The 18,032-nt window shown below is 35.6% G+C and overlaps 1 protein-coding gene across 1 annotated transcript in view; it reads right to left on the bottom strand.

The window, feature by feature from the left end:
* The window catches only part of PRKDC (protein kinase, DNA-activated, catalytic subunit), a 227,419-nt gene that overhangs the window by 50,219 nt on the left and 159,168 nt on the right, over positions 1 to 18,032 (bottom strand). The window contains exons 63-68 of the mRNA XM_008706669.2: positions 15,117 to 15,322; positions 12,350 to 12,488; positions 11,288 to 11,476; positions 10,187 to 10,411; positions 8,830 to 8,938; positions 7,144 to 7,255 (exon numbers count right to left, since the gene is read on the bottom strand). Of these exons, the coding sequence (XP_008704891.1) occupies positions 7,144 to 7,255; positions 8,830 to 8,938; positions 10,187 to 10,411; positions 11,288 to 11,476; positions 12,350 to 12,488; positions 15,117 to 15,322 (980 nt within the window). The remainder of the gene's footprint in view (positions 1 to 7,143; positions 7,256 to 8,829; positions 8,939 to 10,186; positions 10,412 to 11,287; positions 11,477 to 12,349; positions 12,489 to 15,116; positions 15,323 to 18,032) is intronic.

Raw genomic sequence — 18,032 nt, forward strand, 5'->3', positions numbered from 1 at the left:
CGCCCTGAGCCGAAGGCAGACGCTTTAACGACTGCGCTACCCAGGCGCCCCAAAGACAGACTTTCTGAAAGCAGTAAGAGAAAAGTGACACATCACATACAAGGGAACCTCCATAAGACTATAGGTGGAGTTGTCAAAAGAAACTTTTCAGGCCAGAAGACAATGGAATGATATATTCAAAATACTGAAAGAAAAAACCTGTCAACCAAGAATACTGTATCTGGCAAACTTGTCCTTCAAAAATGAAGGAGAAATACTTTTCTGAGCAATCAAAAGTTAAGGGAGTTTATTCACCACTAGACCTGGCTTATAAGAAATGCTAAAGGGAGTTCTTCAAGTAGAAATAAACTACTGCTAATTAATATCATAAGAACATGTGAAGTTATACAAAACTCACTGGTAATAGTAAATATAGAGCCAAAGTCAGATTCTCTAATATGGTAGTAGTGGTAATTCACTTATAATGCTAGTTTAAATTTAAAAAACAAATATGTTAAAAATAACAATAACTACAATAATCTGTTATTAGAGACACAATATAAAAATATGTTAATTATAACATCAACAACCTAATATGTGAGGAGCATGAGGAAGTAAAAGCGTAGAAGTTTAAAAATGCTATTGCAGTTAAGTTGTTGTCAGCTTATAATAGGATATCATAAGATATTTTTTGTAAGCCTCATGGTAAACACAAATGAAAGGCCTTAGTAATTATAAAAGATCACGATAAAGAAGTCAAAGTACATCCATATAGTCATAAAATAACAAAAGACGGCAAGATAAGAAGCAAGGAACAACAGATCTACAAAACTGTCAGAGAACAAAATGGCAAAAGTAAGCCCTTACGTATCAATAACTAACTACTTTAAATGTAAATGGATTAAATTCTCCAATCAAAAGACATAGAATGGCTGGATGAATAAAAAAACAAAATCCAACAATATGCTGCATACAAGGGACTCACTTTAGCTTTAAAGACAACACTGACTGAGAGTGAAGGCATGTAAAGAGATATTTCAAGCAAACGGTAACGAAAAAAAAATCAGGAGTAGCTATACTAAATAAGACAAAACAGACCTTAAGCTAACAATGGTAAAAAGATGCAAAAAAGATCATTATATAATGATAAAATAGTCAATCCATCAAGAAGATATAACAATTGTAAATATTTATGCACCTAACACTGGAGCACATAAATACATAAAGCAAATACTAAAAGGAAAATTAGAGAATACAAAAATAGTTGGAGATTTTAATATCTCACTTTCAAAATAAGAAAGAGAATCAATAAGGGAACAGCGTTTGTGCACAACACTATAGACAAAAACTATAGACTACAGACCTAACAAACATAAATCATGGAGAAAAAGCATAGGATCAATTAAATAGAGGCAGAAAAAAGCATTTGATAAAATTTAACACCCATGCATAATAAAACAAAACTCAGAAAATATGAACAGCAAATAACTGGAACACTGCTGAAAAACAAGCCATCTAAGAATCCTTATTGAAAAAAAAAGTCACTGAAATTAAAGGAAGAAGCAAAACTTTCACTATTTGCAGATAACATGATACCATATATAGAAAACCATAAAGATGCCAACAAAAAACTATTAGCAGTATTAAATGAATTCAGTAAAGCTGTAGGATACAAAATTAATATACAGGAACCTACTGTATTTCTATACACTAATAATGAAGTAATAGAAAGAGAAATTAAGAAAACAGTCCTATATACAAATAAATACACTGTAAGGAATAAAATATCTAGGAATAAAGTTAACCAAGGAGGTGAAAGATCTGTACTCTGAAAACTATAAAACACTGATTAAAAAAAATGAATAGGACACAAACTAATGGAAAGATATTCCATGCTCATGGATTCGAAGAACAAGTATTGTTAAAATGTCCATACTACCCAAAGCAATCTACAGATTAAATGCAATCCCTATCTAAATACCAAAAACATTTTTCACAGAACTAGAACAAATAATACTAAAATGTATATGGAACCATGAAAGATCCCAAATAGCCAAAACAATCTTGAGAAAGAAAAATAAAGACGGAGTATCAGAATCCAAAATTTCAATACATACTACAAAGTTATAGTAGTGAAAGCAGTATTGTACTGGCACAAAAATAGACAAACAGATCAATGGAACAGAACAGAAAGTCCAGAAATAAACCCACCCCTATCATACGGTCAATTAATCTATGAGAAAGGAGGCAAGAATATACAATGGGGAAAGAACATTCTCTTCAACAAATGATGCTGGGAAAACTGGTCAGCTACATGCAAAAGAGAGGAACTGGACCACTTTCTTATACACAAAAGTAAACTGAAAATGGATTAAAGACCTAACTATGAGACCTGAAACCATAAAACTCCTAGAAGAAAACATAGGCATTAATATCTTTGACATCAGCCATAGAAACAATTTTCCAGATGTCCCCTCTGGCAAGGGCAACAAAAGCAAAAATAGAACTATTAGGACTCTACCAAAATAACAAACTTTTGTACAGTGAAGGAAACCACAGACAAAACAAAAAGGGAACCTACTAAATGGAAGAATATGTTTGCAAATGATAAGGAATTAATATCTAAAATTTATAAGAACTTATACAAATCAACACCAAAAAAGCAAATAATCTGATTTTAAAAATGGTCAGAGGACCTGAATAGACATTTTTCCAAAGAAGACATACAGATGGCCAAGAGAAACACAAAAAGATGCTCAACGTGGCTCATCATCAGTGAAATGCGAGTCAAAACCACAAAGAGATATTACCTTACACCTGTCAGAGTGACCAAAATAAAAAATACAAGAACTAACAAGTGTAGGTGAGGATGTGGAGAAAAAGAAACCCTCGTGCACTGTTGGTAGGAATGTAAATTGGTGCAGCCACTGTGGAAAACATTATGGGGGGGTTCCTCAAAAAATTAAAAATAGAGCCTCCATGTGATCCAGGAACTTCACTACTGGGTATCTGAAGAAAATGAAAACACTAATTTGAAAATATATCTGCACCCCTATGTTTACTGCAGCATTATTTACAAAAGCCAAGATATGGAAGCAACCTACGTATCCAATGATAGATGAATATATACAGAAGATGTGGTATGTTTACAATGAAATATTATTCAGTCATAAAAAAGAATGAAATCTTGCCATTTGCAACAAAATGGATGCACCTAGAAAGTATAATGCCAAGTGAAATGAGTCAGAGAAAGACAAATACCATATGATTTCATTCATATGCAGAATTTAAGAAACAAAACAAATGAACAAACAAAGGAAAAAACAAACAAACCAGACTCAAATACGGAGAACATACTGGTGGTTACCAGAGCGGAGGTGGGTGGGGCATGGGTGAAATAGCTAAAGGGAATTAAGAGTACAATGAAAATAAGGGATGCCTGGGTGGCTCAGCCGTTAAGCATCTGCCTTCGGCTCAGGTCATGATCCCAGGGTCCTGGGATCGAGCCCCGCATCGGACTCCCTGCTCCATGGGAAGTCTGCTTCTCCCTCTCACACTCCCCTTGCTTGTGTTCCCTCTCTCACTGTCTCTCTCTGTCAAATAAATAAATAAAATCTTTTAAAAAAATGAAGAGTACAATTAAAATGAAAAAAAATTTTTTTTAAAGAAACCTAATTAGAAAGACATATATTCATGAATTGGAGAACTCTATATTGTTAAGATATCAATTCCCAAACTTGATCTAGTGAACTAAATCCCAAACTGTCGGTGTTTTTGTTTTTGGTAGAAACTGACAAGCAGTTTCTAAAATGTATATATAAATATAAATAACCTAAAACAGACAAAGCAATTTTCGTAAAGAAAAACAAAGCTGGAGTACTCACCCTATGTGATTCAAGACATAAAGGAACAGTAATGAAGACAGTTTGACAAATGAAAAAAAAATGTATATATAAACAAGAAATAGAACAGAGCATTCAAAAACAGATCCACATACATGTGGTCACTGATTTTCTAAAAAGGTACTGAGGCAATTCAATTATGAAAAGACTTTTGAACAATGGCACTAGACAACTAGATAGCCATATGAAAAAGCCATATGAACATCATACCATCTACCCACCTCATACCATCTACAAATATTATCTTTGGATCATAGACCTAAATATAAGAACTGAAACTATAACATTTCTAGAAAAAACATGGAATAATTTTGCAAGATGTGCCTGTAATATCAGTTTGAAGGGGCTCCTGCTGGCCAAATCTGAGACAATTTGAACATGATATAAGTAAGAACAGTAATTGACTATATTCCATTAAATAAAATTGGAATCCATGATTCTATATTGGTAACTAAAATTTAAGTAAGTAAATAAATAAATAGATGGAGAAGAGAAGGCTCTTCCTTACACTAAGATGCAGACTGATAAACATGGAACAAGTGGTGGAGTTAGAAAGTCATCACCTTGCGACTATCATTGTCAAGACTGGTTTTGGCTGAGTCATTCACAGATACAAAGTATAAAGGGCTAAGTCTTATGAGAAGCAGGATATATGCATGTTTCAAAGCATCTCTCACATTGTTTATTAGTTGCAAAGGAAAAAAAAAAACTGGCATTAAAACAACAACAACAACAAATCCCAAGCATTATATCCTGGAGAGACCAGACAATATTTTTCCTGAGTTCTGCTTTTTTATTTTCTTATGTATGTATATATTTAAAGTTTTAATTTTAATTCCAGTTGGTTAACCTACAATGTTACATTAGAGTTGTATAATATTCAGAGCTGATCACAAGTGCACTCCTTAATTCCCATCACCTATTTAACCCTTCCCCCCCACCCATCTCCCCTCTGGTAACCATCAGTTTGTTCTCTATAGTTAAGAGTGTTTCTTGGCTTGCCTATTTCTCTCTGCTTGTTTGTTTTGTTTCTTAAATTTCACATATGAGTGAAATAAATATGGTATTTGTCTTTCTCTGAATGACTTATTTTGCCTAATATAATACTCTCCAGCTCCACCCATGTTATTGCAAATGGCAAGATTTTGTTCCTTTTTATGGCTGAGTAGTATTCCATCACACACACACACACACACACACACACACACACACACACACACTACATCTTCTTTATCCATTTGTCAGTGGATAGACACTTGGGCTGTTTCATACTTTGGCTATTTTTGATAATGCTGCTATAAACACTGGGGTGCATGTATCCCCCTAAGTTACTATTTTTGTATCCTTTGGGTAAATATCTAGTACTGCAACTGCTGGACTGCATAGTACTTCTATTTTTAACTTTTTGAGGCATCTTCTTACTGTTTTCCACAGTGGCTGCACCGGTCTGCATTTCTACCAACAGTGCAAGAGGGTTCCCCTTTCTCAGTATCCTTGCCAATGCCTATTATTTCTTGTATTGTTGATTTTAGCCATTCTGACAGGTATGAGGTGATATCTTATTGTAGGTTTGATTTGTATTTCCCTGACAATGACTGATGTCAACCATCTTTTCATGTGAGAGACCAGACAATATTTTAACCAGGTAATAAAAGTTACTATCTCCAGTAAAAAGCACGTGGACACTCCCTGCTTTCAGATGTGATACCCTGAGAATAATACTTTAGTTAAGTAATATTTTAACTAGGGATGTAACACTTGAATATAACTGTGGGAATATACAGACAAACCCAAATTGACGAACATTCTTTTAAAGCGTCAATGTCATGAAAGATGGCTGAGGAAGTGTTCCAGATTAAGCGGCCAGAAAGACATATTGATTAAATGCAGTATGAGATTATGGACTGGATTCTGTCTTAGAAGGGGATAAAATGCTTTGAAGAACATTAATGGGACTACTGACAAAACTGAAATTGGGGCTGTAGATTAAAAATAAAAACAGTGAAGTTATTATTGTATAGAGGTTATATGAGAGAATACTCTTTTTCTTAGGAAACGTATACTGATGAAGAGATAAAGATGCATATATATGCAACTTAAATTCAAATGGTTCAGAACATAATTATGTATGTGTGGGGAGAAAAAATTAAAAAGCCAAGGTGGCAATCTGTTAAAAATGTTTAAAAACAGTGAATCTGAGTAAAAGATACAGAAGGGGAGTTCTACTTTTCTTACAACTTTTCTATGGATAAGAACTTATCTCAAAATAAATAGTAAAAAAACAAGTACAAAAAATAAAAAGTATAAAAAGTAAAAAACAAAAACAAACCAAAAAACCCACAAAAACATTGTAACAGCAGAGAAAATAGAATATAATGGCAAGGGGTGCCTGGGTGATGCAGTCGGTTAAGTCTCCGACTCTTGGTTTTGGCTCAGGTCGTGATCTCAGGATCTTGAGATAGAGCCCTGTATCGGGCTCCAAGCTCAGTGTGAGTCTCCTTCAGATTCCCTCTCCCTCTCCCTCTGCCCCTCCCACTTATGCTTTCTCTCTCTCTAATACATACATAAATAAATAAATCTTTAAAAAAAAGGATATAATGGTAAGAACACCACACATAGGGTCACAGTCCTTGAGTCCTACTTACTGTGTATATTTGCATAAAATAGTTCCCAACCTCTCTGATTCTGGTGCCTTGTCTCTGAAAAATATGGCTAGTATCTGCCTCACGGATTATCCAGGGCTGTCAAAGGGCAAGGAAAAACTGAGCATGTGAAAATGATATCAGGCCTGCGAAACTGATACATACAGTTATGTAATAAGAGTCAGAAGGCAGGAGGCCGGAATGTCAAAAATCCAACTTAAAATAATAGAATAATAAAAAAGTCACTAAGCAGTGTTTTCTTTGCTGCCATTTCACTGGCTAACATTCAGCCCTAAGACAGAAGCAGATGGACCACTGCCCCCACTGCTCCCCTGCCTTCTCTCACTGCCAGAAGGATGTTCGTAACAAACCTCCCAGCACATTACAAATTCAATGTTAGTGGGCTGCAATCCCCTCACAGGGACAAGTTGGGACACAGGACACACTGCTGACATGAAGAGTCTTCTGAGAACTAAGAACTTAAAATGGGAAATCAGCAAAATGAGAGCTATCTACACTAGACTCAAATTCCACATTTTCCTAAACCACAGTTTTGGAGAAAAGTCTTTCTGGCAATTTCAGAAAAAATCCATAGTCAGATGAAAAAGATTACATCTTACCGGTTTGTGATGATGTCATCCCAGATGTTCATTGGGTCCATTTTAGCATCTGGGTATCTGTTCGTCCAGGTTTTTATAAGTCTCTTAAGGGGAGCTTGACATGATAAATTACCTAAAAACAGAAGATGACTATATCCACAGCTTAATGACAAGACCAATTTATAAAGTTGGGCTGCCATTAGTAAAGATAAATTTCTTGGCCAAATTAAAATTTTTTGTTTTGTCTTTCACAACAGGAACAAAAAGTTACGACAGCAAATCTAATACATTTTGACAATCAAAACTCAATTTCTTAAGGACATAGAGTAAGACTGGGGAAATAAACATACACAATTTTAAAATTTAGCACAGGTTCACAGTCCTTCATCCACAATTCCAAAATCTAAAAAGCACTGAAACCTGAAAAGTTTTCATAGGGTTGCAGCCAATTTTCTTGTTGGCAAAATCTGATCTGAATCAGCACAGGGCTACTTATAGTCTTGGTCTGCCATCTATGTGAATATTCACCACTTAAGCTGGAGACACATCACTGTGTTGAATGATGGAATACTGCCCCAGACCCTGGTATGTGCAACAAGGTTACATGATAGTAATTAATAAAACAATCTGGCCTTAAGAGATTCATAACTCTCAGAAAATTTAAATTTCACATTACTAATGTTTAAAGCTTTAGTTTTCTTGCTTTCTGTTGGTGGGAAAGCAGTGGTTAAGAATACAAGCTTAAATTTGACAGTCCTGGGTTCAAGATCAGGATCTTTCACATATTAGGTTAGGCAAGTTATTTAACCTATGTTTCTATAAAATGAGAGGAAAAAAATCTAAATCTTGTAAGGCTGTCATAAAAACTATGTAATATAGAAAAAAGAGATTAACTTAAGTCCTGGAAAGTAGAAAACACTTAATGAATGATCTGTCATTAACAATATGTACTTGAAAAAGAATACTCCAAATTTAAAGCAGAGTATGATAAGTTATAGATATATATGAATACCAATTTTTCTTAGTACTCTGAGAGTGGCTTTCATTTTTATTTTTAATTATTTAGCATAAATGCTGAAATTCCAATTTATAACTAAGATATATACCTGATTCAAAGATGTACCCTTTCCCTTTGACTCTGGTGGCCTCCCATAGGCACTAGGATAAAATCTACTTGCTGGCAGCAGAAACACCTTCAGGGTATGCACACTGCTGCAGCAGCTTCACCTGCCCTCAGGCCAGGGCATGTGGCACCTAGTCACTGAACTTTCAGCCATCCAGGACACTGCAGGCTTTCTCTAAGGCAGACCTTCTGGGAGCCCCCCTGCCTCTTCCACACTCAACACAGGCCCTTCCTCCAGGAGCCGCCTGCACGCTTCAGTCCAGGGCAGATTCTGTTATCTGTATTTGACATGGGACTTCCCTCTGCCTCAGTAGGGATCACTTCGTGTGGGGATTACCCCACTCTTTTGAAAGCTTTTTTAAGCGAGGCAATACATTTTGTTTGGCTTTCATCCCCAGTGTCTAGAATAGTGCTCGACCATTTTAAACATTTATTTCAATGATGTCAAAATATATATTTGTAGAATGAACTCAAGGTATTTTCTAACCCATATGTTAAGAAACATGTACTTTCACTAAAAAAAACCATACCAAACCTTTTCCATAATTATAAAAGAAAAAAAAATGGTAGGTTAAAAAAATTACCTTGTCTGCTTATAAAACTGATGAACTCCTGAATTTCTATTAAAGTTTGTACAGACTGCAATTTGGTGAGTCTACTTCTGTGTAAGAGGACATCAATACTTGAGTAATTCTAGAAAAAAGATATTTAACATTGTTTATAAATCAATTTACTACTTTAAATTTTAAAACAGTCCCCGAAAACATTAAATAGAGCAACTACGCTACATCAATTATAAAATGTGTCTCAGTGTAGTTAATAGTTAGCTCACAGAACCAATTAACAAATGGCTTAAGTTTTTAAAAATAATTTAGGTTTTATGGGGCGCCTGGGTGGCACAGCGGTTAAGCGTCTGCCTTCGGCTCAGGGCGTGATCCCGGTGTTATGGGATCGAGCCCCACATCAGGCTCCTCTGCTATGAGCCTGCTTCTTCCTTTCCCACTCCCCCTGCTTGTGTTCCCTCTCTCGCTGGCTGTCTCTATCTCTGTCAAATAAATAAATAAAATCTTTAAAAAAAATAAAAAAATAAAAATAAAAATAAATAAAAATAATTTAGGTTTTAATCACATTTTGGTTCAAAGACGTCAATAAAATCAATACAATTAGGTACTGTTGCCTCTATTCCCCACCAATTTTTAAAAATCACAATGTCCTATAATATAAAACTGCCAACTACAGAAGCCAATTCCTTCTTTGATGAACTTCCCCTTGAGTGCACAAAACAAATTCAAAATTTTGGGTGCCTGGGTGGCTCAGTTGGTTGAGTGACCAACTCTTGATCTCGGCTCAGATCTTGATCTCATAGTCCTGAGTTCAAGCCCCACATTGGCTCTGAACTGCACATGGAGCCTATTAAAAAATAAATAAAATAAATAAAATAAAAAGCAAAGACAATGAATGGATATGCTTCTATGGTCAACACAAGCCAATGATAAATGTTAAGAGGCTCTATAAAGACACCGACTTTAAAAACAAACATCAGAAGATTCTCATAAAAGCAAACAGCAAAGAAGGCACAACGGTAAAAAGGAACAGGGAAAATTGGTTCGTGTTCTTCACAAAGCAACCAAGCTTCCATTCAGCCAATCTGGGTAGAAAGTCTACCCCTCAAGTGTTCTTTAACAGTGTGAAAAAGATAAAAACCAAAGGAAAAACAAAAAAATGGAACTTTTTAAAACAGAAAAAAAGATTAAATATGCATTAAGACAAAGGACAGAGTGAAGAGATTTTAGAAGAAACTGGAAGAACAGAAAAGAAGGAAATAGGTTATCAAACAGTAAATGAAAATTTTCGCTTGTTGATTTTTTTTTATTCACGAGTTTACTGACTTTTAAAAGTATCATAGAAATGGTACATTTCAGACTGGTGCATCTGCATTACCTGCATAAAAATCTCAATGCAATTGTCAATATAATATTTGGCTCTGTCAACATCATCTTGTAAGATGTAAAGAAGACTCAATTCTTGACTATAATGCAGCTCTATAAGAGCCTTCTGAAGCTCTTTGTTCACAGCTTCATCAATAAACGTCAGCAGGGACTGGTCAGCCTCCCCGTGAAGCAGTAACTTCAGCTTGCTGCGGATCATGTAAGGTAGATAGGTCTCCTAAGGAACAGAAGACTCTACTTGTAACTGTAGAAAGCCAGTATGAGTATGCCTAATTATTTTATAATATCCTTTGGTATAATTTTTTAGGTCAAGATTTAGAGCTAATGTGATGATGCCTGTTTCAAACCTAAAACCACAATTTTTAAAACACATTCACTTAAAATTATTCATTTTGTAACCACAAAACATATAGGAACATGTTCTATAGAAAATAGGAACCACTTTTAGCTGAAAGATCATTGGGTGTTACATACAAGTGAGGAATCTACAAGCACAGCTATGACAGCTGTATTGTGGGAACCAGGTGAGCTGCTTCTCTCCAAGAGTCTGGGCGATCCCATGGAAGGGGGACCGTCCCTCTCCAGGGGTCAGGGCTACCCCATGTGTAGCCTGTGACTCAGGGCAGAGACACCATGAAATATTCTTCCATGTAGTCATAGCATGGATGTTAATATTTATTTTTAAATGAATCCCATTTATTTGGAAAGGGTTAGCCAAAAGTGGTAAGAGACTTAACAATATTATGGAGTTCATGGGGGGAGTCAGGCTATACAAATATCCTAATACTTCACAACTACTAGTTTGTTTTTTAAAAGTTTTAAACAACTTCACTAATTAGAAAACAGCTTACCATCTAAAATATTTATCTCAGTGACCTGAAAAACAATTCTACTGGGGGTGCCTTAGTGGTGCAGTCAGTTAAGCATCAGACTCTCAGTTTTGCTCAGGTCATGGTCTCAGGGTTCTGTGTGCACTGGGCACAGAGTCTGCTTGAGATTCTCTCTCCTTCTCCCTCTGCCCCTTTTGCTCATGCTCTCTCTCTTTCTCTCTCTCTAAAATGAATAAATAAATCTTTTAAATAATTCTACCCACCTGATAAAATGGTTCACTCCACATTTTATTTAGATCTGGAGGGTTTTCATTATCAACACTGACTATAGAACAGTATGCCAATGATTTCCACTCAGCAAGCTGGTTATAACAGTCAAGGGATGCAAGTTCCCAAAAATCCTTCTCAGCTTCCGTAGGCTCACCATCCACCCACTCTCGTTTATTGAGAGCCTTATGAAGAAAAGTTCATAACTTCATTTTACAAAGTTGGAAAGAATATAAATATGAAAACATTTGTACTATAGGTAGTGTTAACATTCATGCTAAGAACAATCATTTTCAGATTTATGACAAGGGGAGAGAAAAGGGAAAACAGAGTAACACTGAATAGAAGAAAATAAACCAAACAAATCTTATGGGAACAAATGAACATAAAAACCGAGAGGAAACTATTTCTCTGAGAAACTTACAAATGAAGCCAATTGATAAACTAAAGCCTCTGAATGACCCAAAATTTGATTTAAATCAATACTGTGGGTTATTTACCACTTAAAGAGTTCTTAGATTGAAAATCAGAAAATGGGACATTTACTGAAAATTGCAGATGACTTTACAACCTGGATTGCTTATTCAAGAATCTCATAGATCACAGACTCAATTTCAACTATTTGTTAGACATCTATACCTAGATAGCCATTGGCAAATCAAAACACAAAATGTACAAGATTGAACTTATAGCCATCTTCCCAAAACCAATGCTTACTTACCTCTTCATAAAGGTTTTATTTACTAAAGGAAAACAATCTACCCAAATAGAATTATATAATAACAGCAGATACTGAAATAACATCTTACAGTTTTACAGTATTTGGTATGAAATGCTCTCTCTTTTATTCAGTGATGTTTTCTTAAAAAGAATAAGAGATAAAGCAATAATTATTTCACATTTGGTTATTATGGAACTATTCCATTATTAACGTTTGTGCAATAACTAAGGAATAAAGTTGAAACATTAATGAAGCTCTGAATTCTAAAGCTAAGTTTTTCCATTCAGAAAAAAAAAGTGTTTAAGCGACTGACATATTTGCTAGAGATCAATTTTACCTCATTATACTGCTTAGCAGCTTCAGAATAATCACTTCTTGCTTCTGCCAATATCGCACTATGAGTGACTTGCTTTGTTCCTATCTCACTGCTAAAAATACCACGGAGGACGTCATATTCTCCAATTGACCTATACAGTCTAAAACACAAACCAAAAAAAAAGTCCAAATCAACGAATATGCCAATATTTTTAAAGTGTTTATTCTAATGAAATGATATTAAATCAAGAGGCCACATTATGTTAGCCAAAAAGTATATATGTTATTTTCGTTTTCTAAAAATATAAAATCTTAGACATTGTGAAGTTACCATTAGATTTTACTACTTTAGTCATACAGGAGACAGAGATTATCCTAAAGTGCATTTAGAGTGAAATCTGAAAATATCTTAAGTTTACAATGGATAAACTGCCTCATTATAATAAGACTATTTTGTATTAATCCATTACAGTAACATTGCACATATCAGTGGGTGACTTATTTGAAATCCTGTCTATACCTAAAATTTGGAACACAGTCAAGAATCCAGAGTGATTAAAAATTAATCCTGGTCCTAATAAGGCCATGTGTTAATCCACATGCTATGGGCCATCTCAATTCTACTGACAAGTAATTTTCTTACAGCCTTACTATTTGCTAGAGCACTCATTCCTCTCTTCACATTAACAAAAATCTACTTCACCCCATCAACCAAGCTTCCCCACTAAAATATTCTCAAGTAAGTGTTAATAAGTTTGTTCCCTTCCCCTGGAATTTTTCCCCCCATCTCTTAAGTCTCAACACAAATGTCATCTCTTCCTGAAGCTGCAATCACCTGGCCAGCCAGCAAGCAAGGACTGCTTCCTCCTTGGCTCTCCTGAAGTTTGGTCCTTTCTCAGATATGAAATCTCATGTATTTATTACATCAAAAAAGCTCAAAGGGCTCTATCAGAGCCTAAGGAGTCCAAAGTTATTTATTTATTTTTAAAGATTTTATTTATTTATTTGAGAGAGAGAAAGTGAGAGAGAGAGACAGCAAGAGCAGGGAGAGGGAGAAGCAGACTCCATGCTGAGCAAGGAGCCCGACGTGGGACTCAATCCCAGAACCCTGGGATCATGACCTGAGCTGAAGGCAGATGCTTAACCAACTGAGCCACCCAGAAGCCCCAGGATTCCAAATTTAGATAAAAGTCTAGTAGACATGGCCCTCTCTTTGCTCTGTTTGTAGAGGGTTATGGGTAACAAATCAGAGACAGAAGTAGGGAGATGGGAGGCAGGATAATTGCTCACAGTCCAAGAGGCCAAGAGGAGATGAAACTACAACCATTTTCCAGTAACTCAGAAAACAGATCAGTCTCATATCCACCTTGCACTGGCCCCATGTTCCCGGGATGATGCACACTGTAACATGGTCAAAATGATGACCCTGACATAACATGAACAGGCAAAATTATGTTCTTAGTACTCTGTTTGAAAGGAATGCAAAATATTATATACACAAAAGTATGAGGAAGTATTTCTTTAAAAGTTTATTTATTTTAGAGAGAAAGAGAAGGAGTGCAGGGAGAGCTCAAGCAGGGGGAGGAGTAGAAGGAGAGACAGAATCCCAAGCGGACTCCCCACTGAGTGTGGAGCCCAAAGCAGAGCTCGATCTCAGGACCCTGAGATCATGACCTGAGCCAAAACCAAGAGTTGGGTGTTCAACTCACTGAGCCACCTAGGTGCCCCAGAAGTATGAGGAAGTATTAAAGTTAGAAACAAATGCTTAAAGTTTAGGCTCTTAAAAGTTGTATACTTCATTTACCCAGCAAATATACACTAGATGAGTGTCTCATTCCCTGAAAATATTAAATATAGAAAGTATTACTGACTGTTCACTTATACATCCGAAACAACAGGATAAAAATGGTTAATAGGTAGAATCAGTGTTAGCCAAGATGCACCCTCTTAACTGCCCTTGTATTTATTTTGCCTCTCAAGAGAACTCACCACTTTCCATTTCATGTATGGTTATTTATGCATGTAAGTACATACATGTCCTACTGGATGGCTAGTTTTGTGAGTCTGGGAGACATGTCTAATTCTTTTAAGCAGCTGACACAATGTCTTGCTCACACACAGTGCCCAATTAAGGAAGAAAGATATGAATGACTATAAAACAGTGAATAGTACAAGGATTTCCCACCCTAACCTTTACTCTCTTTTTTCCTAGAACCTGAAGATCTAACAATCAGCACTAGAAAATAGAAGTTCAAATTTAATTTCAACCTAACATCCTTCTCAGAATTAGGCACTGGCTTTATGATAAAACCACAAGTAAGGAAAAAATCAGACATGATGCAAAGTGGCACATGACAAAATGGAACTTGTTTTTCCCAAATAAACAAAGTAATTGTATTAAATTGTTTCTAAAAGTTTGAGTCCTGCTAAAAATAGTGAATTATCCTCTATTCAGTTTAGTAAAGCAGTAAAAACATATAAAACTGTAAGTTATGGCCACAGGCTACAGGAAACTAAACTTGGTAAATAACACCCTCAGTCCAAAAAGATTGTATACTGAAAGAACAGGGTTCATTGGTGGTCTCTTTCCTGAAACAAGACATTCCTCATTGTGACAACTATTCTTGACTTACGGAATGGTACTTCACCAGAGAGATTTTTCAAAAAATTTTGCAAAAGTGTTACTATCAACTTTATTTGCTCATTTTCCAGCAGAATGAAACATTTTTTTTCTGTATTACTTCAGTCAAATTCACTGTTCTCCCAACAGTCTGGATCACAGAGCTTACTTAGCAAGTTCCATCCATCTGATGACATCAGGAGAGAGGCGAGTCCGCCCCTGAAACCTCTTGGCAGGTGGCTCTTGAGGCACCAGTTGGAGCAGGGCCTCCTCAAGAAGGCGGATGCCCACAGGCTGCTGCAGACTGGCCAGGCAGCCAGCACTGACAGAAGCTGGGTCGAGGCTCAGCAAGTCTGTGTGTTGGCAACTGATTTCCTGTGAAACCACAAACACATGCAGCTATTTTGCCTGTGGTACTTTGTATCTTCACAAGTAAATAAGTCATTTTACTAAACATAAAAGAACATTTTGACATAAGTAGTGATATAACCAAAAATTTCTCTGTGTAATTCTATTAACAAAATTTCCTCAACATTCAGCTTGCTCAAAGGAGGAAATGACCTTTTACTTTACACTTCCTATTCAGACGTTAATTTAAAGCAAGAAAACCACTAGAAAAACACAAAAAAATTTGTATATATAATTTATATATCCAAATGACAACTGTAGTTTCCAGGAATATTTAGCCTATTTCAAGGTGAGAAAAGCAGTTGAAACACAAAAATTTCATATCCAATCACCAAAAAGTAGGTTATACTTATCTCTGTTACACTCTTTAGCATCGTTTTTCTCACCTCCTTCCACCCAGGGGCTAACTTATTCACAATAATATTGAATTAGAGGATTTCAGGAATTTTTATGACCTTTACTTTGTAATTCTCAATTTGAGAGTCCTATATACACCAATAAAAAATAAACTACAGATCAATATACAGAACATTATAAATAATATGGACGCATTTTCATTAAAACAAACCCGAATATGGGCACGTACTTCATGTGTGTCTCTGCACATATATGCAGATATCTGGAAAAGACAGTAAAGACAGTCCCCCACAAGCCACAAACACAATACTTTCCTCGCAGCTGTGCCAAACATGGACCACTTGCTAAGTCTGATCAAGCCAACTTAAGTTCTACTTTAGGGGACTTGAAAGAATACAGATTCTCCAAAGCAAGCTAGCAAACAAAAATGTCGCTCTTGCAAGGAACCAGTGGTATAGGAAAAAAAATCCAAATAAAATTCTGTTTCAATTAATAACACAAATTCTTGGTCTTAATTGGGGTATCAGATTTTGAGATAACATCATTCTAATTTAGAAAGGGAAACCCTGAATTACATAAGACTATTTTAAAATAAATATATTTTGGGGGCTCTTGGGTGGCTCAGTCGGTTGAGCCTGTGACTCTTGGTTTCAGCTCAGGTCATGATCTCATGGTTGTGAGATAGAGCCACACGTCGGGATCCATATTCAGCACAGAGTCTACTTGAGAGATTCTCTCTCTCTCTCCCTTTCCCTCCCCTTCTGCCCCTCTCCCTGCTAGTGCAAGGGCATACACGTGCATGCGCGCACTCTCTCTCTCTCTCTCTCTCTCTCTCTCTCTCGCAAATAAATAAATAAATAAAATCTTTAAAGCATACTTTTAATTTTCAAGGAATCAACTCATTCTATATTTACTGAATGTCCTCTATGTTCTAGACATTGTAGTAAACAATGTTGTCCATGACAGCATGTAGCTTAAGATTTATTCCCATTTGCCAATAGAAGTCTTTGGTGAAAGTTTTAAATAAGTAAACAACTATTACTGGTATATCATTCCTTTATACGTAAACACATTCTCATAATTTAAATCAGTTCTGTGAGTCTATTTTCAAGAAGATTGACTATTCTGTATAATCTTGTTGACAGTTTATAAAGAATGATTTGCTAAGCAAAAAAACTTCAGTTGACTGATTTCACTTTTCATAAATTCCAAAACAGAATAAAGTAATGAAGTCTAATTTTCAAAATGTTGACGATCTACTGGAATAACAATATTCTTTGTTTGGACCCTTATCTCACCGTATTAGGTGAAGGCAAGAGACATTTCTTCATTTCAAATATTCCATAGTTCTTAGAGATTCACACACACAATATCCTCCAGAAGTGCTTCATAAAGAAATCAAAATTTTTATAAAGATCAAACAAGCAATGAATAGCATACATGTAGGACAAATTAATATCTGCTTGCCAGTCACTGACTGTGTCATGGAAAAATGGCTAAATGGATTTTTCTTCCAGTTTGAGGGTAGAGTTAGGGTAATCTGACAAATACAGGATATACAGCAGACAAGAAACTCACTCTGGGATGTCATGGTTAGGAAGTGGCATCTCAGAGAGATAGTGCTTACTAGAATAAGAACTCATGTAAATGCCATGCCAAATGAACTGAGATTTCATGGAGAGAGGAAAAAAATCATACTTTAAGATATGAACCACAAACAGAAAGTCATAATAGTAAATGCTGCAGATTGCAGGCACTGACTTGAATTCATGCTGCTTTCTCCATAGGCAATGCCGAAGAGCAAACTCTAGAGTGAGTAGAAGCCATTTATTTACTTAATAGCATTTAATGACTCTCTTCAACAACAATGGAGAAAACTAGCTTTTAAATATATATATAGGGACAAAACTAGGAATTCAGAATTTAAAAAATCACTTTGGAATACAATGTAAAGAGAAACTTATTTTAAAATACTGGCTAATTCAATATAATTTCTCAAATCTTATCTGTAGTGTACCCAAGAAAAAAACAATGATGGAATTCTACTTGTAAATTATAAACCAATAAAAATAGAATATATAAAAAGAAACGGTATTAACAGTTTCATGCTACATAGGAAAGAACAAAACAGGAAAACCTAGTATTTCATCTCAGGGAATTATTACCAAATTAGTTTGCAAACCAAAGCTACTGATAAATATTATTAAACAATATATACTCTAAATTACTCCAGCGAGGTTACTAGTTACACGATTACAAAAATGGGCTTTGGGGGGAAGAGTTAAGATGGTAGAGTAGTAGGGGGACCCTGAACTTGCCA

Source organism: Ursus maritimus, unplaced genomic scaffold, assembly GCF_017311325.1.
Source record: "Ursus maritimus isolate PB19 unplaced genomic scaffold, ASM1731132v1 scaffold_9, whole genome shotgun sequence".
NCBI lineage: Eukaryota > Metazoa > Chordata > Mammalia > Carnivora > Ursidae > Ursus > Ursus maritimus.